General features: G+C 46.1%; 1 protein-coding gene across 3 annotated transcripts in view; it reads left to right on the top strand.

The window, feature by feature from the left end:
- The window catches only part of KIAA2012 (KIAA2012 ortholog), a 615,491-nt gene that overhangs the window by 479,168 nt on the left and 115,286 nt on the right, over positions 1 to 21,037 (top strand). For all 3 annotated transcript variants that reach the window (XM_073551517.1, XM_073551518.1, XM_073551516.1), the window contains exon 14: positions 15,892 to 16,047. In XM_073551517.1, the coding sequence (XP_073407618.1) occupies positions 15,892 to 16,047 (156 nt within the window). The remainder of the gene's footprint in view (positions 1 to 15,891; positions 16,048 to 21,037) is intronic.

Genomic DNA, 21,037 nt, shown 5'->3' with positions numbered 1-21,037 from the left:
GACAGGCTCGATGGCACTGCTGTGACAAAAGTGACTAGAGGATAAGGGAGATTTTGAATATCTGCACACACTTTTGGACACTGGACACTTTTGGATTGTGTGAGGCCCACTGATATCTCAGCGCTATGTGACAGGCTCGATGGCACTGCTGTGACAAAAGTGACTAGAGGATAAGGGAGATTTTGAATATCTGCACACACTTTTGGACACTGGACACTTTTGGATTGTGTGAGGCCCACTGATATCTCAGCGCTATGTGACAGGCTCGATGGCACTGCTGTGACAAAAGTGACTAGAGGATAAGGGAGATTTTGAATATCTGCACATACTTTTGGACACTGGACACTTTTGGATTGTGTGAGGCCCACTGATATCTCAGCGCTATGTGACAGGCTCGATGGCACTGCTGTGACAAAAGTGACTAGAGGATAAGGGAGATTTTGAATATCTGCACACACTTTTGGACACTGGACACTTTTGGATTGTGTGAGGCCCACTGATATCTCAGCGCTATGTGACAGGCTCGATGGCACTGCTGTGACAAAAGTGACTAGAGGATAAGGGAGATTTTGAATATCTGCACACACTTTTGGACACTGGACACTTTTGGATTGTGTGAGGCCCAATGAATATCTGAGCGCTATGTGACAGGCTCGATGGCACAGCTGTGACCTAAGTGACTAGAGGATAAGTGAGATTTTGAATCTCTGCACACACTTTTGGACACTGGACACTTTTGGATTGTGTGAGGCCCAATGAATATCTGAGCGCTATGTGACAGGCTCGATGGTACAGCTGTGACCTAAGTGACTAGAGAATAAGTGAGATTTTGAATCTCTGCACACACTTTTGGACACTGGACACTTTTGGATTGTGTGAGGCCCAATGAATATCTGAGCGCTATGTGACAGGCTCGATGGCACAGCTGTGACCTAAGTGACTAGAGGATAAGTGAGATTTTGAATATCTGCACACACTTTTGGACACTGGACACTTTTGGATTGTGTGAGGCCCAATGAATATCTGAGCGCTATGTGACAGGCTCGATGGCACAGCTGTGACCTAAGTGACTAGAGGATAAGTGAGATTTTGAATCTCTGCACACACTTTTGGACACTGGACACTTTTGGATTGTGTGAGGCCCAATGAATATCTGAGCGCTATGTGACAGGCTCGATGGCACAGCTGTGACCTAAGTGACTAGAGGATAAGTGAGATTTTGAATCTCTGCACACACTTTTGGACACTGGACACTTTTGGATTGTGTGAGGCCCAATGAATATCTGAGCGCTATGTGACAGGCTCGATGGCACAGCTGTGACCTAAGTGCCTAGAGGATAAGTGAGATTTTGAATCTCTGCACACACTTTTGGACACTGGACACTTTTGGATTGTGTGAGGCCCAATGAATATCTGAGCGCTATGTGACAGGCTCGATGGCACAGCTGTGACCTAAGTGGCTAGAGGATAAGTGAGATTTTGAATCTCTGCACACACTTTTGGACACTGGACACTTTTGGATTGTGTGAGGCCCAATGAATATCTGAGCGCTATGTGACAGGCTCGATGGCACAGCTGTGACAAAAGTGACTAGAGGATAAGGGAGATTGTATTGCTTTTAAAAAAGCAGTTTGCGGAGCAGTGGGTAAACAGCAATGCCAGCCTGTCAGGAAGCCTTAGAAGGCAGCCCAACAACCAACACCACTGATACACCACTATATAGCCTCCCCTTGCACTGCACACACAGTGACTGGTGTGTTGTGCAGGCCAAATTGCTAGCAGCAGAAGCAGTTTTTTTTTTCTTCTCAGCAGGACAAAAAAAAAAATTGGGATTGCTTTTAAAAAAGCAGTTTGCGGAGCAGTGGGTAAACAGCAATGCCAGCCTGTCAGGAAGCCTTAAAAGGCAGCCCAACAACCAACACCACTGATACACCACTATATAGCCTCCCCTTGCACTGCACACACAGTGACTTGTGTGTTGTGCAGGCCAAATCGCTAGCAGCAGAAGCAGTTTTTTTGTCTTCTTCCCTGCCTAACGCTCTCCCTACAGAATCAGCAGCAACCTCTCCCTATACTAAGATCGGCAGAAGTAAGATGGCGGTCGGCGTGCACGCCCTTTTATACCCCCTGTGACGCCCACCAAAGCAAGCCAATCACTTGCATGCCCTTCTGAAAGATGGTGGTGACCCGTGCCTATGTCATCACGTTGCCCACAGTGTCCGTGGATCCTGATTGGCTGAAAAAGAGCGCAAAACAAACTTTTGAAACGCGACTTTGGCGCGTAAGTCGCCGACCTCGTGGCCGACCTCATCCTAGGGTCGGGTTTCGTTTCATGAAACCCGACTTTGCTAAAAGTCGGCGACTTTTGAATTTTTTCGACCCGTTTCGCTCAACTCTAGTAGTCACTATTTTGGGGGCTTTGCTGGGTCATTAATTAATGTGGCAGTCTGGTGACTGTTCTGGCACACTGCTGTTGGCATTGTAATGGAAACACTCCGGTGCCTGCCAATATGATTGGGATTGTGCTGTCAAGGTGACTACCTTGCAGGCATTGCTGTAATTGAGAGCAGTATTTTCTGTGGCCTCAATAGCAATCATAAAAGACAAGATCTGGAACACACTTATTATGGGATTCACCAACCAAACAGCTGATTTGGCTGGGGATGTTGTCATCACCTGATCATTTTATGATGTGTAAGATTACATGTAATATCATTGACATACCAAGGCATGTTCAGGATTGTCCTGAGCAGAAAATCACCTTCACTGACCCCCTAATAGGGAATATGGACAAGGTTTGCCTGATGGGATAACATCTTGTATGATTTTTAACATTTGAAAATATTACAAGCTATAAGGAGTGAAATCACATGAAAATAATGACAGTGGAAGTACTGATTTCCTCAGGACTCACACACTATATAGTGTTTAGAGGAGCATCCCAACTTTTTTCAGACAGATGATGTTGGGCAGTGGCGGACACAGACAGAATAGGGCCCTTGTGTAAGACCAGTATATGGCCTTCTCTTTGTGTTTGTGACAGAAGTTGCTTGCTGATTTAGAGGTAAAAGTTGGTCCTTGTGCGTGTGCACTACTGATATGTCCTCCGCTGATATTGGGAGTGAGTACAGCCCATTCTTTTGTTTCTGTTGCAGATGACCTAATGCCAATGGTGTGTAACAGCTGCTTACTCCACAACCATACGCTTGGGTAAGAAGGGAAAGACAGCTGCCTGCTAATCCAAAATTCAGCCATGACATTTGAAATCACACAGGCCTATGTTGTCCCCACCCCTGAGCACCAGATGGGGATATACAGCTCTGGCAAAAATTAAGAGACCACTGCAAAATTTTCAGTTTGTCTGATTTTTCTCTTTATACTGTAGGTCTATTATTGAGTAAAATGTAAATTGCTATTTTATTCTATAGACTACTGACAACATGTCTTTGAATTTCCAAGCACTAAATTTTGTATTTATTTTCAGAAAATGAGAAATGGTCAAAGTAACAAAAAAATGCAGTGCTTGCAGACCTCAAATAATGCTAAGAAAACAAGTTCATAATCATTTAGAAACAACAATACTAATGTTTTAACTCAGGAAGAGTTCAGAAAGCAATATTTTATGGAATAACCATGATTTTTAATCACAGCTTTCATGCATCTTGGCAGGCTTGCCACCAGTTTTTCACACTGCTTTTGGGTGACTTTATGCCGCTCCTGGTACAAAAACGTAAGCAGTTCTTCTGTCACGATCCATTTTTGGTCCATTTTGTGTTAGATCTGGATTCTCACATTAAAACTTTTTTCCTTTCAGGCCATCAGGGGTTAATATCAGTTTCCCCCCCCCCGGTGGCCGCTGGTGTAATTACATGGCTGGTCAGTTTTCTGATGCAGGTTGTGACCACTCCCACATCCCTTTAAAGGGTCACCTGGTGCATCAGCTGACTGTTATACAGGTATTTTTAGATAACAACCGTGCTGAAGAAAGGAGCTTTCTGGTGCGTGCAGTGGTGCTTCAGCTGAATGCTGTGATTGGGTGCCTTACTCTGCTGTGTGGTGCATTGCAGCAGAGAAAGCTAAGTGTTGTTTGTCTTACCTTGTCTGTTATATTTTCCCTTGGTGTTGTATTAGTGCAGCGGTGGGACCAGTGTCCGCACTTGCCAATTACCTACTGAGGGATAGGTGCAGGGCAAGTGAGGGCTAACCAATCCTGCTGGGCGACTGTTTGAAAGAAGCCATATAGGGACGTCAGGACCAGGGCACAGCCTCAGGAGAGTGCAGGAGGAGTCCATTTCCCCGTTCCCTATCGCAGGGCCAACCGTTGTAATTGTGTCCCCGGTGTTCCCTTGTTTGTTTGCTGTTTGGTGACCGACGAATTGCTGGGTCGTGTCACACAGGGCAAGTCACTTCATGACATCTTCTTTGTTTGATGGCTTGTGACTATCCATCTTCCTCTTGATTACATTCCCGAGGTTTTCAATGTTTTCAGGTCTGGAGATTGGGCTGGCCATGACAGGGATTTGATGTGGTGGTCCTTCATCCACACATTGATTGACCTAGCTGTGTGACATGACGAATTGTTCTACTGGAAAAATCAATCCTCAGAGTTGGGGAACATTGCCTAGCAGAGGGAATCAACTGTTTTTCCAGGCAGGAGCGGACGCTGACAGCTTGGGGCCCCTGTGCAAGAAATGTGACTGGGCCCCCTTCCTTTTATTATGTATATTGCTGTCCCTTTTACAGTGCCCTCTCTTGTTATGTACAGTACCATCCCTTACATATTGGATTATATAGAGCCCTGTTTTTTATTACATACCGTCTTGTCTTGTTAGCTGTATAATGCAATGATGGCTGATGGAGCATGGGAAAGCTTCCTTTCTAATGGAGGAGATGATGGACTGGTCGTCTGGTCACCGGCTCCTCAAACAGCAGTCATTTTATATCTAAAAAGAGAGGGGACTATGTAATAAAAGAGGGCACTGTGAATTGCAAAATTAACAAATATACTCTTTGTAAAAGACAGCACTATACATAACAGCAGAGGAAGCTATATAATAAGGAACGGCACCATATAAAACTAGAGAGGATGGTACGTAATTTGGGACAGTGTTATACATAATAAAAGAGGAAACTATGTAACTAAAGATGGTGTTAAACAGAATTAGTGAGTGCACTATATGCTAAGGGACTGTGTTATACATAATAAGTACGTACACTATATACTAAGAGACTGTGTTAGACATAGTGAGTACATTATATACTAAGAGACTGTGTTAGACATAGTGAATACATTATATTCTAAGGGACTGTGTTAGACATAATAAGTGAGTACACTATATACTAATGGAAATAAATACATTTTTTTTAATTTTATTGTTTTTACCTAACTAAGGGGGTGATAAAAGGGGGTTTGATTTACTATTTTTTATATTTTGATCACTGTGATAGGGTGTAACACAGCGATCAAAATGAACCAATAGGAAAAATTACCTATTGTTGACGGGTGCCGGCCAATAGATCTTGGTGGACTCACTCGGCATGCGCCCGCCTTTTTCTTCCTGGAAAAAGATGCCAGCGGCATAGGGACTCCAGAGGTCCAGGGGGAAACGGGGGGACTCCATTTCTTTCTCCTCTGATGTGCGATCACATCAGAGGAGAGAGAAATTAAATGGGAAATCAGACTTTTTTTTTGTGGTCGCCGTTAGTCCGTGAATAATGGTGATTGCAACATCGGGGTCAGTAAAAAACAAGACCCTGGAGAAATTCCGACTCTGGAGGATGCTATACACTTATTTCTCAGCGCCGTTACAAAGCGGCTCTGAGGCATTAGTTCCCTTAATTGCCACCGTTAAAAGGCTTATTGGCGGTCGTTGAGGGGTTAACTTCAAGCTTGGACAACTACTTTAGCTAAAACCCATGTACCAAGACTGATAGTACCACCATACAGTGACCATATAATGGTAATATAAGTTTTACACCTGTGCGCTGCAGACTATATACAGTTGTGGCCAAAAGTATTGACACCCCTGCAATTCTGTCAGATAATACTCAGTTTCTTCCTGAAAATGATTGCAAACACAAATTCTTTGGTATTATTATCTTCATTTAATTTGTCTTAAATGAAAAAAACACAAAAAGAATTGTCCTAAAGCCAAATTGGATATAATTCCACACCAAACATAAAAAAGAGGGTGGACAAAAGTATTGGCACTGTTCGAAAAATCATGTGATGCTTCTCTAATTTGTGTAATTAACAGCACCTGTAACTTACCTGTGGCACCTAACAGGTGTTGGCAATAACTAAATCACACTTGCAGCCAGTTGACATGGATTAAAGTTGACTCGACCTCTGTCCTGTGTCCTTGTGTGTACCACATTAAGCATGGAGAAAAGAAGATAATAATACCAAAGAATTTGTGTTTGCAATCATTTTCAGGAAGAAATTGAGTATTATCTGACAGAATTGCAGGGGTGTAAATACTTTTGGCCACAACTGTACGTATGTGTGCATATGCTCTGTGTATATACATATGTGTGTATGTGCTCTGTGTATATTCATTTGTGTGTATGTTCTCTGTGTATATATATATTTGTGTGCAAGTGCTCTGTGTATATACATTTGTGTGTATGTTCCCAGTGTATATACATTGCTCAAAAAAATAAAGGGAACACTCAAATAACACATCCTAGATCTGAATGAATGAATGAAATATTCTCACTGAATACTTTGTTCTGTACAAAGTTGAATGTGCTGACAACAAAATCACACAAAAATCATCAATGGAAATCAAATTTATTAACCAATGGAGATCTGGATTTGGAGTCACCTACAAAATTAAAGTGAAATGTAATGTCTTTAAAACAAGTCAAAATGAGGTTCAGTATTGTGTGTGGCCTCCACGTGCCTGTATGACGTCCTTACTGTTTAATGCCTGGGCATGCTTCTGAGGTGGCGGATGGTCGCCTGAGGGATCTCCTCCCAGACCTGGACTAAAGCATTCGCCAACTCCTGGACAGTCTGTGGTGCAACGTCACATTTGTGGATGGAGCGAGACATGATGTCCTAGATGTGCTCAATCGGATTCAGGTCTGGGGAACGGGCGGGCCAGTCCATAGCTTCAATGCCTTCATCTTGCAGGAACTGCTGACACACTCCAGCCACAAGAGGTCTGGCATTATCCTGCATTAGGAGGAACCCAGGGCGAACCACACCAGCATATGGTCTCACAAGGGGTCTGAGGATCTCATCTCGGTACCTAATGGCAGTCAGGCTACCTCTGGCGAGCACATGGAGGGCTGTGCGACCCTCCAAATAAATACCACCCCACACTATTACTGACACACTGCCAAACCGATCATGCTGAAGGATGTTACAGGCAGCAGATCGCTCTCCACGGCGTCTCCAGACTCTGTCACGTCTGTCACATGTGCTCAGTGTGAACCTGCTTTCATCTGTGAAGAGCACAGGGCGCTAGTGGCGAATTTGCCAATCCTGGTGTTCTGTGGTAAATGCCAAGCGTCCGGCACGGTGTTGGACTGTGAGCACAACCCCCATCTTTGGACATTGGGCCCTCAGACCATCCTCATGGACGGTTTCTAACTGTTTATGCAGACACATGCTCATTTGTGGCCTGCTGGAGGTCATTTTACAGGGCTCTGATAGTGTTCCTCCTGTTCCTCTTTGTACAAAGGCTGAGGTAGCGGTCCTGCTGCTGGGTTGTTGCCCTCCTACGGCCCCCTCTATGTCTCCTGGTGTATTGGCCTGTCTCCTGGTAGCGCTTCCAGCCTCTGGACACTATGCTGACAGACATAGCAAACCTTCTTGCCACAGCTCGCATTGATGTGCCATCCTGGATGAGCTGCACTACCTGAGCCACTTGTGTGGGTTGTAGACTCCGTCTCATGCTACCACCAGTGTGAAAGCACAACCAGCGTTCAAAAGTGACCAAAACCTCAGCCAGAAACATTGGTACTGAGATGTGTTCTGTGGTCCCCACCTGCAAAACCACTCATTTATTAAGTGTGTCTTGATAATTGCCAATAATTTCCATCTGTTGTTTATTCCATTTGCACAACAGCATGTGAAATTGATTGTCAATCAGTGTTGCTTCCTAAGTGGACAGTTTGATTTCACAGAAGTTTTATTTACTTATTCTGTTGTTTAAGTGTTCCCTTTATTTTTTTTAGCAGTGTACATATGTGTGCATGTGCTATGTATCACATACAGTATGTGTAGCAGCCACATTATAAACACAGTCAACATAGGTGAGAGCTTGTAAGTGTAAACATGTCAGCAAACATCCAACGAATAAGAAAAAGTCGTAGTTACTCACCGGTTAACGGTATTTTTCGGAGTCCATGACAGCACCACCTGCGAGAGGGGATCCGCCCTTCAGGAACAAGAAACCTACAGATACAAAAAGGGCGGCACCTCTCCCACGCATCAGTTGGATTACAGAGCACAAGAGGACCTCCAAGGTTAATGGCATGATTTATGTACAATATTATTATTACTCAACTATTTATCACCAGTGGACATATATAAGAGGAAGACGTGCACACACAAATTAAACTAAAGGGAGGGAATATACGGGTGCTGTCATGGACTCCAAAAAATTCTGTTAACCAGTGAGTAACTACGACTTTATTCGGTCGTCCATGACAGCACCACCTGAGAGAATTACAGAGAGTAATAACTACTTTAGGGAGGGACTACAGCCTGCAGCACCCTTACACCAAAGGAGAGGTCAGCGTAAGCACCCAGGTTTAGCCTATAATGACTATAGAATGTGCTCGGAGAGGACCGAGTAGCCGCCTTACATATCTGGTCAATGGAGACTTCTGATCTTTCGGCCCACGAGGTCGCCATGGCTCTGGTGGAATGCGCCCTCAGCTTCTCAGGTGCCGATCTGCCTTTTGAGGTGTATGCTAGTGAAATAGCCTCTCTAATCCACCTGGCTAGTGTATTTTTTGATGCTCTAAGACCTTTCCTAGCACCTTGATGGGAGACAAATAGGGCATTATCCTTCTTCCAGGGATCGGTAACTGCCAGATATTCTATGAGACATCTCCTAACATCCAGGGTGTGTAGTTTCTTTTCCTTCTCGTTAGCTGGATTAGGGAGGAAGGATGGAAGGACTATTTCCTGTGTCCTATGAAAGCTAGAAACTACCTTAGATAAGTATGCTGGATCAGGCCTAAGTATTACCCTATCGTCTTTGAACTGTATATAAGGAGGATGCCTAGATAATGCCTGGATGTCGCTTACACTACGAGCTGACGTCAGAGCTACCAGGAAGGCTACTTTGAGGGACAGGTTTTTTATGGAAGCTGATGAGATTCAAATGGAGCTTCCGTCATAGCCGTGAGGACTAGGTTCAATTCCCATGGCATGAACCTATCCTTCACTACTGGTCTGGATCTACCTGCCACCTTAATGAATCTACTGACCCAGTAATTGCCCATGATTTTGCAGCTAAAGAGGGCCCCCAAGGCTGATACTTGTACTTTAAGGGTACTGGTGGAAAGCCCCATGTCCAGACCTTTCTGTAGAAATTCTAATATCTGAATTATAGGCGCTGAATCCCCAGCGATTACTCGTGAGCTCTGAAGGAATTTCTTCCAGATTCTAATGTAAATTTTGGTTGTAATGATTTTTCTACTTTTAAGTAGGGTGTTAATCAGGTCTGGGGAGAAACCTTTATCTTTTAGCAGTGACCGTTCAAACTCCACGCCGTCAGATGTAGGCCAGCCACCTGAGGATGGAAAACTAGGCCCTGGGATAGGAGATCCGGGATGTCCGGAAGAACCCAATGATCGGACACCGACATGGTCCTGAGGCATGAGAACCATGCCCTCCTGGGCCAAAATGGAGCGATTACTAAAATCCTTGCCCTGTCTTTCCTGATTTTCCTCATCACCAGGGGTAGTAGAGATAGGGGAGGGAAGGCGTAGGCTAGCCTGAAATCCCACTTTATCAAAAAGCATCTACTGCCAGAGGATCCTCTCTGGGATTTAGAGAGCAGAATTGTCTTAATTTTTCTGTTTTCCTTGGTGGCGAAGAGATCTACCTCTGGTTGTCCCCATTTTTGTACAATCAGGTTGAAGATGGAGGTTTTTAGGGACCATTCCCCTTGTTTTAGTAGATTGCGGCTTAAGAAATCTGCTGTGGTGTTTTCTTTCCCTTTTATATGTAGAGCTGTTAAAGATAGAAAATGCTACTCTGCTAGTTGGAACAAACGCTCTGCTACATTCATCAGGGGTCTGGAACGAGTCCCACCTAGGTGATTGATATAAGTCATGGTGACCTGATTGTCGGAGAACATTCGCACGTGATGACCCTGTTGATACACAAGGAGCTTTTTAGCTGCCTGCTCCACTGCTGTCAGTTCTTTCAGGTTAGATGACATTTCTATCTGATGATGCTCCCATAGGCCCTGGACCAGAATCTCACCCATATGGGACCCCCAACCGGACGGGCTTGCATCTGTGGTGATTATGCGGGTTATGTTATACTCCCAGGGCACCCCCCTGGATAAATTATTCTTTTCTAGCCACCATTCTAGGGACTTCCTCATGTTTCGGGACAAAGATAGCTGACCCTCCAGGTAACCCCCAAGGACTCTTTGATGTAATAAGACCTCGCCCTGTAATTTCCTTGCATGAAACTGGGCCCACTGGACCGCGGGGATACAGGACGAGAGAGAGCCCAGAAGAGACATGGCTTTCCTGAGGGACATGGTGGGGTTATTGGAAGCGTTCTGGACCTGATAGTGTAGGCGAACTAGCTTCTCAGGAGGCAGACGGCATTCCTGTTTCTCAGAATCTAGGATCAGGCCTAGAATTGCTGGACTCTCATCGGCTGTGTGGCGCCCCTGAGGCTCAGTTGCCACAGAGGTACTGCACCTTCTCCTAAGGTGTTGTGCCCCACCATCCAGGTAAGGTGGGAACTCCTTTCCACGCTCCAACACCCGCACCCCACAAACACAGGGTAGTTCTGCACAGCCACAAGCAGCTCTGTACTTAGAGAGTAGCAGAGCACCTTTGGTGGTTCCCTGCTTGGAACACTGGACATGCTGGGAGGTGGGTGGAGTTAGAATACATGAAAGACTGGGAAGGTTTAGAATTACAGGTCAGTCTGCAGGGGCAGTCTGCGAGAGCAGTCCCCTAGGAAAGTAGCAGAAGGAAGCCACTCAGAGAGGAGTGAGGATCCCTGGAAGAAGGGATGGAGGAAGGAGTGCTGCAGCTGCCTCAGTGACCTGAGCCAGCTGGCACGGGAAAGGAGAGAAAGGAGAAAGACATAGAACTGTAACCTTAGATTCCATAAGAAAGAGAGTCAAGTACGGAACGAAGGAGTAGAGAACAGAGAGGAGAAGTGGGTTGGAAGAGGAACCCTGCCTATAGGTTCTCAGCGCAAGGCCGGGGCCCGGTCCCCGAGGTTGTATGGACACTTATGGTTCTGCAGCAGACACCGGTGGAGTAGTTGGCTGTAAATGCACTACTCCCATCTAAGACTTGGGGCACAACAGCATGTGTATAGAGAGCCGGGACTCAAGAGAAGGGAGTCCCCGAAGCAGGCTACAGCTGTCTGCCATATGAGTAGAGAACACAGGAACATCTGTAAGGAGGAACTCCAGCGTAACTTAGTGCTAGGAGATCTTCACACTTAAATGCGCAATAGAGGAGACGTTCAGGAAGGTACACGTTGGCGGAGTGTTGGAGAGGAGCCTTCCATCTTGCCTGGGGGTTGACTGAGTCTCTGACCCGGAGGACACAGCACGGAGGCAGGCACCTGTGTGCCCTACTGACTGTGAGTAAAGCGTTGGAACTACAGACCCTTGTGTCCTCCATTCATTATCGCGCCTATACCCTCAGCACCACTACATCTGGGTACCAGCTCCTACACCGCCTGTGCCTCTCCTCATCTATTAATACTACACTGCCCTGGGGCTACAGCTTCACCTGTGGGGAGCTACACCATCTATGCTGCAACACATCATCAGTCCCAGAGGATCTGCATGCAGCATCGGCCTAAAATCCCACTTGCCGAATACCACGGGTGGCGTCACGAACTATTACACTACAAACCGCAACCGCCATTGATTTGGGCGCCCAGGGCCACGGACCGGGTCACCGCTGCTGTGACACATCCCCCTGACACCGGCCCGGTACCGAGTACCCCACGGCCCTGGGAGGGCGACCCAGCTGTAACCGAGATTTTTTGATGTTAAGCAGCCATCCTAACCGCTCTAGGGCAGACATTGCCGTTTGTAGCTGTTTCAAACAAAGTTCCGCCGTTTTGCCTATAATAAGGAAGTCATCCAGGTAGGGGACCACTAGAATGTCTGATTCACGCAGATGGGCCATAACCTCACAGGGGAGGGCCCCATATTGGAAATGTTGAACTGACCCATCTAACTGAACCGCCACTCTGAGGAAACGCTGATGGACTGCATGAATGGGTATATGGTAGTAGGCGTCTTTTAAATCTAACACCACCATAAAGCAATTTTGAAACAGCAATTTTATTGTGGAATTGATTGTTTCCATTTTGAACGGACGTATGACCAGAAACTCGTTGAGGGCCTTAAGATTTATTATAGTCCTGAAGGAGCTGTCTGGCTTACGGACTAGGAACAGAGGGGAGTAGAAACCTTTTCCCCTTTCCGCCTCTGGCACCTCTGTCAGGACCTTCTTGCGGCATAGATCATGAACCTCTGCCTCCAGGGCAGCTTGTTCTGATGGGGAAGATCTGAGTGGGGTGACCTTAAATCGATTTTGGGGAACACAGGAGAATTCTAATCGTAGTCCCGAGGCTATCAACCCCAGGATCCAGTTGCTACTAGAGATTAGCGACCAGGCCGGGTAGAAGGCAGCTAGTCTCCCTCCAACCGGAGCAACTAGTCATTGGGGCGGCCTTTTAGCGTCACGCGCTGGACCTTCCTGGCGCCCCCCTCCTCCAAACATAAATCCTGTACCTTTCCTTCTTTTTTCATCCCATCTGCCTTGATCTCTGGACAACCTTCTACCGAAATATCCCTTTCTGGTAAAGGGACGTCTATAAGAAGGGTTCGGCAGACTAGGGAATTTCTTTTTATCATCCCCAGCTTTTTCTATAAGTTCGTCCAGCACGGGCCCAAATAGATATTCCCCCTCACACGGAATGGAATAGAGTCTGGACCTGGCCTGGATGTCTCCCGGCCAACACTTTAACCAGAGAGCCCTTCGAGCTGCATTAGATAATCCTGCGGTCCTGGCCGCCATCCTTGCAGAATCCGCCGAAGCATCAGCTAAAAAGGCAGCGGCATTTTGAATGATCGGCAGGGTTTTCCGGATGGATGCTCTCGAGGCTCCGTCTTTCAGCTGAGAATCCAGTTGATCTAGCCAGACCATCATTGATCTGGCTGTGCACGTGGCAGCTACCGCTGGTCTTAGAGCGCCAGCTGTCATCTCCCATGTTCCTTTTAGAAAAGAATCCGCTTTTTTATCCAACGGATCTTTTAAGGAGGCCATGTCGTCAAAAGGTATGGAGGATTTTTTGGAGGCTTTGGCTACTGCCGCATCAAGCTTAGGAGCCTTGTCCCATCTGCTTACCACTGGGTCATCAAAAGGGTACCGCCGCTTAAAGGCTGGTGGCAAGGTGCCCCTTTTTTCAGGCCTCTTCCATTCTCTGTCTATCAGGCTCTGGACGTTGTTATTTAGTGGGAAAGCCCTGCGCTTCCTAGGATCTAGACCACCGAACATCATATCCTGTGCTGAGAGTTCTGGTTTTGTGTCTGCTACCCCCATGGTGGACCTTACTGCTTTGACTAGCCTATCCATTTGGTCTAAGGGGAAGCAGAACCAGCTAGAGTCTTCATCCGAAGAGGAGGCAGGGGATTCTGAGGAGTCATCGTCCTTCCCAGGGGCGACCGAGGACTCCGAGCCTGAAAAACTAGCCTCTCTTCTCCTAGAAGATTCCTTGTGATAGGGCTTTCATCTCTGTCCTGATTATCTCCCTCAGGCTTGTGGTACAGTCAGGCGTCTCTTCCGCTACCTGTATAAACGGGGGAGAGTGTAAGGGCCTGCTAATCTAACCATGGACTATCGATCCCTTTTAAACCATACCGTCTGTCGCACGCACGGCTGACACAACTTTTTAGGGTGGGCATCTGGCAAGGGGCAACTACAGAGGGCACACTCCCTGTGCTTCTGTTTTCCTGAACTTTTCTTCCCCTGCGAAAAAACATAAGGGAACACTGCATCAGGGTACTTTCACGGAGATCTCTTACCCATGCAGTTGAAGCAGGAACCGGATCATGGAGGGAGGCAGGGGATCTTTCAGTCTGGAGGTACTTCTGCGGCTCTGTCCGCTCGTTCGTCCTTGCTTCTTCTGCTGGCCACTTGTATGAGACTTCACTGAGACCTGTTTCTGCGGGTGCTCCTGCACCTCATCCTGCTGGTCTATGGGGGCTTCCGTCGAATCCATTGCTGCAATGGGCCTTCAGAAGCACCTCAGCAGTGTCCCAGCCTGCCTTATATTGCCTCCGAATATCCGGGTCAGCAGGGTTCAGGCCGAGGGCACCTCCCACCTGGGACCCTCCCGTGACCTCTCCTCCGCCCTGCGCTCCGGCCGCTGCACGCGACCCAGGACAGCCGCGCTCCTGCGACGCATACAAAAAAGCCGTCCGGCACGCGACTTCCGGTTTCGGCATTACTGGCCCTGCCCCCTCCGCCGCGTCACTTCCGCCGCTCAAACTGAGACCGCGGGAAGGAGCCGGCACGGCACCCCCGGCCCAGTATGCCTCCAGCCCCCCGTGCGCCGCCATGCACCTGCCGACTGGATGCTAACGCAGGACCAGGAGACCGGACCCCGGGGGGAACGCACCAGGAAGGGCCCGGGGTATACATACCTCCGATGCTGGCACTCTGGAGACGGCTGTCCTCCGGACCCCTTGATCCACCTGCTCCGCACACTGCCGTGGAGACCTGCCTGACCCCACCGTGGCGCTTCCAGGGACCCCGCACTGACCAAGGTAGGAGATCCCCCCGCTACCTGGGTCGGTCAGCCAGCCTGGGAATATCCTTAACGATCCATGACGGACGATCTGTAGGAAGTCCTGTCCTCTAGGAACAGGAAACCAACTGATGCGTGGGAGAGGTGCCGCCCTTTTTGTATCTGTAGGTTTCCTGTTCCTGAAGGGTGGATCCCCTTTCTCAGGTGGTGCTGTCACGGACGACCGAATAAATTATACTCATTTATCAGGTGATTGGATTGTTTATACTGGCACAAAAATCATTGTTCTTGGCAGCGCATCACCTGGTATAAACAGGAGTTCTGCTGATAACATAATACTGTATGGGGACAGAATAATCTATTACTGATCTTTCTACCTCCCTTCATTCTTTGTCAGCCTGTGTAAAGAGGTTGATTAAACAAGCGCTGAATGACTTCAATATAGTCAATCGCGCTCATTTACCAGTCTGAAATCAGCTTGCGTAAATGCAACCTGAATGTTTGTGTGATGGTATTACCCTTTGGGGCCCCACTTTAAAATTTTGCCCAATGCGCTTTGTTGTTTAAAACCGTCTTTGTCCTCATTGTCTTATGAGCCCCTGCATTAAAACTAAAAGCAAGAAAATTGAGAGGATTTCTTGAATATTAATTAACCAAACTATTATGAGAGTGTGTTTACTTGGATCTTCCCAAAAATATAAAATCGTTTTAATAGATTTTTATTTGTTGGATCTTTGGATTTAATTTAGAAGATTAACCATATACACAATTGTTTGTATTATATTTATACATGTCCTGTATATTGGTCTAATATACTCCTACATTTTTTTACATCTATTCATACATATTTGGAAAGTTGTATTGTTTGTGTCTTGATGTTGCACATTTTTTTTTAGGAAGATGAGCAGCATAGATTTGCTGAAAAAAATCACAAGGTCTATAAAGGAGATGTCAGAAGTATCCAGAAGAAGAAAAAACTGACTGGGTTGAAAAGTGATGGAATAGAACAGGATATAGAAGAAAGAAATTCAAGGACAGGATCTCCAGAACAGGTGCCTGTGTTTGCATAGAAAAACATATCATTTGCTGATAGAATTGTGCTTTATATGTCTGTCATGTAACATTTGTCTTGGTAAATTGTGAAATCAACAAATAGGGACTGTGTGCATAGGAACAGAGAGACCTGTCCATCAACTGGAGAGGGAGAAGCTGGCTTCCTAAACTTGGCACATGCCACAGTATTTCAGAGTAAAATATACCTGGCTGCAATTACACAACCATGCTCTGAATCATGTTGCATGTGGTTTGGGCAGAATGAATCTAATGACCGGTTCCCTTTAAAATAAGTCCTAAAAGTGTCAATAATTTTCCTTATAAGAAAATGTACTGTATATACTTACTGGTTTGGTTCTCAGAAGAAAAATGTATATCAACAAATTGAAAATACTTCAGCAAAAGTTGAAAACATAAGATACTGCAGTTGTGTCTTTTTGATTTTTACTATAACTTGAACCTACCATGAAAACAGAAAAAAATATCAAATTTTGGCTATACTCAGCCTTTTTCATGGTACATCTGAATTTAAAATGAATGATAAATACATTAAAAATCATATCAAAGTGTGTTACTTTCATAAACAAACTGAAGTAAATGCAAAATACTGTAGAAAAAAATCACAAGACGGCACAATATAAGAACAACTGGAAATCAAATCAGTGGGTATATCTGTTAATTCAATTATAAAGAGATACTGTTTCTTTAAGAATATCTAAACAATCATATAGGCAGGCTCAGACTGGCCCATAGGGGAACAGGGGAATCCACGGGTGGGTCCCTGTGCAGATTTGGGCCCCTAACTCCACTGTATGGGCAGTACTTCACATAATTCAATTGATTCACTCTGTACAGCAAAAAGCAGCATCTCATTCATTAACCAAACTACTTAGTTTATTATTATATAGAGATATAGGTAAATTTGTGAACAAGGTTCATGTAATATTTGTATGCAGGTAAAAAGTGGGCCCCCCCAAAGTCAATGTTACTGGTTGGCCCTCGGCACCCCATTCCGACACTGCATATAGGTATACAATCTGTAGAAGCTGCTAAACTATGGTTGTGTTAACCGTGTACCGGGGTGGTCGCCACAGGATACAGCGGGTTGTGGACAAAGAACACGACCAGACATCGCGTGAAGGAACTATTCTTTACTGCAGATGAAAAATGAGTTTCTCCAACAACACAAAGGAAAACACAGTAAGGGTGTGTGCACATGTAAGCGTTTTTTTCGCATTTTTACCAGCAAAAACACTTAAAAAACGCTTACAAGAAGCATCTCATTCATTTTAATGAATTCTGCACTTTTTGTGCATATTGATGCGTTTTTTTCCGCAAAAAAAACGCATCACGGTAAAAAAAGCAGCATGCTCATTAATTTCGCAGAAAAAATCCACATTTCTAACTATTTTCTATGAGACTGGGGACGCTCTGGAAAAAAACGCATGAAAAACGCACGTTTTTTACGCAAAAAATGCGCGGAAAAAAACGCGCGTTTTCTGGTAAGGAGTCCGGTTTTCAGTCAGGAATTTTCTGCATATGTGGGTACATAGCTTAAAGTTTCCCCTCACACCTAGTCAGTGTCAACTAGGACCCCTGTGCTGCACAAACAATAGAATTCTCTACAAAATACATTATAATTTGCCTGACCTATGCCTCCGCCTAATGCGGGAACTGAGGAGTTGACCAAGGAAAACAATTCAATTAGATGAGTGCAAGGGGCCGACCCAGTGGTGGTGCAGCACAACAGTTCACAAACCCAACGATTTTCTAACCCACCCTTTTTTTTTCACCCACAGGTGATTCTCCGCGGGGAGGGTTTTGGCCAAAATGTGTATATATGAGTCTTTCTAACACTGTGAGAAATCAGCTTGAGTTCATACAGTTTTGCTAGCAAATAATCTCTCTCTTTCTGAGAATCTACATTTGACACCATAAATAAGAAATACGGTGGTTGAAAATCTGCGCTGCCCAAAGCACAAAGGTGAAGCATGAATGCGGTTACATTTGATGCCAAACGCCCTCTAGGTCTGCATGCACAATCCCATTGTGATCACTATGGCAGGCCGTGAGCTCAGGACTTAGCGACTGTAACCTGGTCACGGATGGCAGCTGAGCATCTGTTCAGACATTAGCTTGGAGGCCAAGGAGTGAATGGTGTACTTGTCACTTGAAGTGTGGTTTTAGCCTGATCGACTAGCAGGAGGCTCTCCATGTCAAAGCAGATGGCTTTGGGGGGAATCCGACTCTGCATCCAACCGTAGTAATCTCCCTAAAGTGATTCTCTCCCTCTAACAGGTTTCACAGGAACAGGTACACGTTTCTCCAGTACTCTGGCCAGTTTCTGGAACACATCAAACTTCGAGCTCCAAGGGAGGCAGTGGATCTCCCTCTCGCCCATCCTCTTCCTGTCAGCTCTGAAAAACACCATGAGGTCTACAATAGAGTCTATTCAAGAGGCGCCAGTGACCTCTTGTGGCCAGAGACCAACACTGCTAGCCCATTTAACACCATCTCGCATGCCACTCCACCGGAGTTTGGTGTCCCTGAGACACCTTCCCAGAATAAATCGTTCTGCACATAGTGTTGTGAGGGCATGGCCACGGTGGCCCAAGTGTCCTTCACAGGACTGAAGCTGTTAACTCCCTCCGTGCATTATCGTTAGAGACAGCCACGGACTAGACTGGGGCAGTATTCTCTTCCTGTGTATCATCTCTGGGGGGAACCACAGGTTGTAAAACAGACTTTCTGGAGGGCAATATTGCAACAGATGGGACCTCCGTCTGTAAGGAAGCAGATACATCCCACCCATCAACATCTATGGGCAGGCCTGCTCCTCTCAGCTTAGTTTCAGGTGTTGCTTTCATGACCGCTGGTTCTTGAAACTGGTACCGTTGCAACATGTTGCAATGAAGATTTCTAGTCTGCCCCCCAGTCCCCACCGGTTCCACCTCATTCACGGGGATATTGGACCTTACTCTCCTTTTTTACCACATACATACCACCTCTAGTCACTAGAGTTGAGCGAAACAGGTCGAACAATTTCAAAAGTCGCCGACTTTTGGCAAAGTCGGGTTTCATGAAACGAAACCCGACCCTAGGATGAGGTCGGCCACGAGATCGGCGACTTACGCGCCAAAGTCGCGTTTCAAAAGTTTGTTTAGCGCTCTTTTTCAGCCAATCAGGATCCACGGACACTGTGGGCAACGTGATGACATAGGCAGGGGTCGCCACCATCTTTCAGAAGGGCATGCAAGTGATTGGCTTGCTTTGGTGGGCGTCACAGGGGTTATAAAAGGGCGTGCATGCCGACCGCCATCTTACTTCTGCCGATCTTAGCATAGGGAGAGGTTGCTGATTCTGTAGGGAGAGCGTTAGGCAGGGAAGAAGACAAAAAAACTGCTTCTGCTGCTAGCGATTTTGCCTGTGCAACACACCAGTCACTGTGTGTGCAGTGCAAGGGGAGGCTATATTGTGGTGGATCAGCGGTGTTGGTTGTTAGGCTGACTTCTAAGGCTTCCTGACAGCTGCATTGCTGTTTCCCCACTGCTCTGCAAACTGCTTTTTTAAAAGCAATCCCAATTTTTTTTTTGTCCTGCTAAGGTAATGAGCGTGCATTTATTCACACCATACAGCGGTGTACGCTCCTCACACAGTACCGTGTAACGGCTGTTATCACAGCCACAGTGAAGCTATCTGTGTGTCACTGTGGAAGGATAAGTGGAGGACTTGTTCCGTTCTTACAGACCTACACTCTAGGGAGATTCCTATTCTGCCCAATTCTACAATTCACTTTTTTCACACCTGTGCCATCGAGCCTGTGACATAGCGCTCTGATATTCAGTGGGCCTCACACAATCCAAAAGTGTCTAATGTCCACAAGTGTCTGCAGAAATTCAAAATCTCCCTTATCCTGTAGTCACTTTTTTCACACCTGCTGCATCGAGCCTGTGACATAGCGCTCTGATATTCATTGGGCCTCACACAATCCAAAAGTGTCCAGTGTCTGCAGAAATTCAAAATCTCCCTTATCCTGTAGTCACTTTTTTCACACCTGCTGCATCGAGCCTGTGACATAGCGCTCTGATATTCATTGGGCCTCACACAATCCAAAAGTGTCCAGTGTCCACAAGTGTCTGCAGAAATGTAAAATCTCCCTTATCCTGTAGTCACTTTTTTCACACCTGTGCCATCGAGCCTGTGACATAGCGCTGTGATATTCAGTGGGCCTCACACAATCCAAGTGTCCAGTGTCCACAAGTGTCTGCAGAAATTCAAAATCTCCCTTATCCTGTAGTCACTTTTTTCACACCTATGCCATCGAGCCTGTGACATAGCGCTGTGATATTCAGTGGGCCTCACACAATCCAAGTGTCCAGTGTCCACAAGTGTCTGCAGAAATTCAAAATCTCCCAGAAATTCAAAATCTCCCTTATCCTGTAGTCACTTTTTTCACACCTGTGCCATCGAGCCTGTGACATAGCGCTGTGATATTCAGTGGGCCTCACACAATCCAAGTGTCCACAAGTGTCTGCAGAAATTCAAAATCTCTCTTATCCTGTAGTCACCTTTTTCACACCTGTGCCATCGAGCCTGTGACATAGCGCTGTGATATTCAGTGGGCCTCACACAATCCAAGTGTCCAGTGTCCACAAGTGTCTGCAGAAATTCAAAATCTCCCAGAAATTCAAAATCTCCCTTATCCTGTAGTCACTTTTTTCACACCTGTGCCATCGAGCCTGTGACATAGCACTGTGATATTCAGTGGGCCTCACACAATCCAAGTGTCCAGTGTCCACAAGTGTCTGCAGAAATTCAAAATCTCCCTTATCCTGTAGTCACTTTTTTCACACCTGTGCCATCGAGCCTGTGACATAGCGCTGTGATATTCAGTGGGCCTCACACAATCCAAGTGTCCAGTGTCCACAAGTGTCTGCAGAAATTCAAAATCTCCCAGAAATTCAAAATCTCCCTTATCCTGTAGTCACT

Source organism: Dendrobates tinctorius, unplaced genomic scaffold (assembly GCF_039654945.1).
Source record: "Dendrobates tinctorius isolate UK_male_01 unplaced genomic scaffold, ASM3965494v1 ptg000177l, whole genome shotgun sequence".
NCBI lineage: Eukaryota > Metazoa > Chordata > Amphibia > Anura > Dendrobatidae > Dendrobates > Dendrobates tinctorius.
This window is presented reverse-complemented; position numbering and strand designations above follow the sequence as displayed.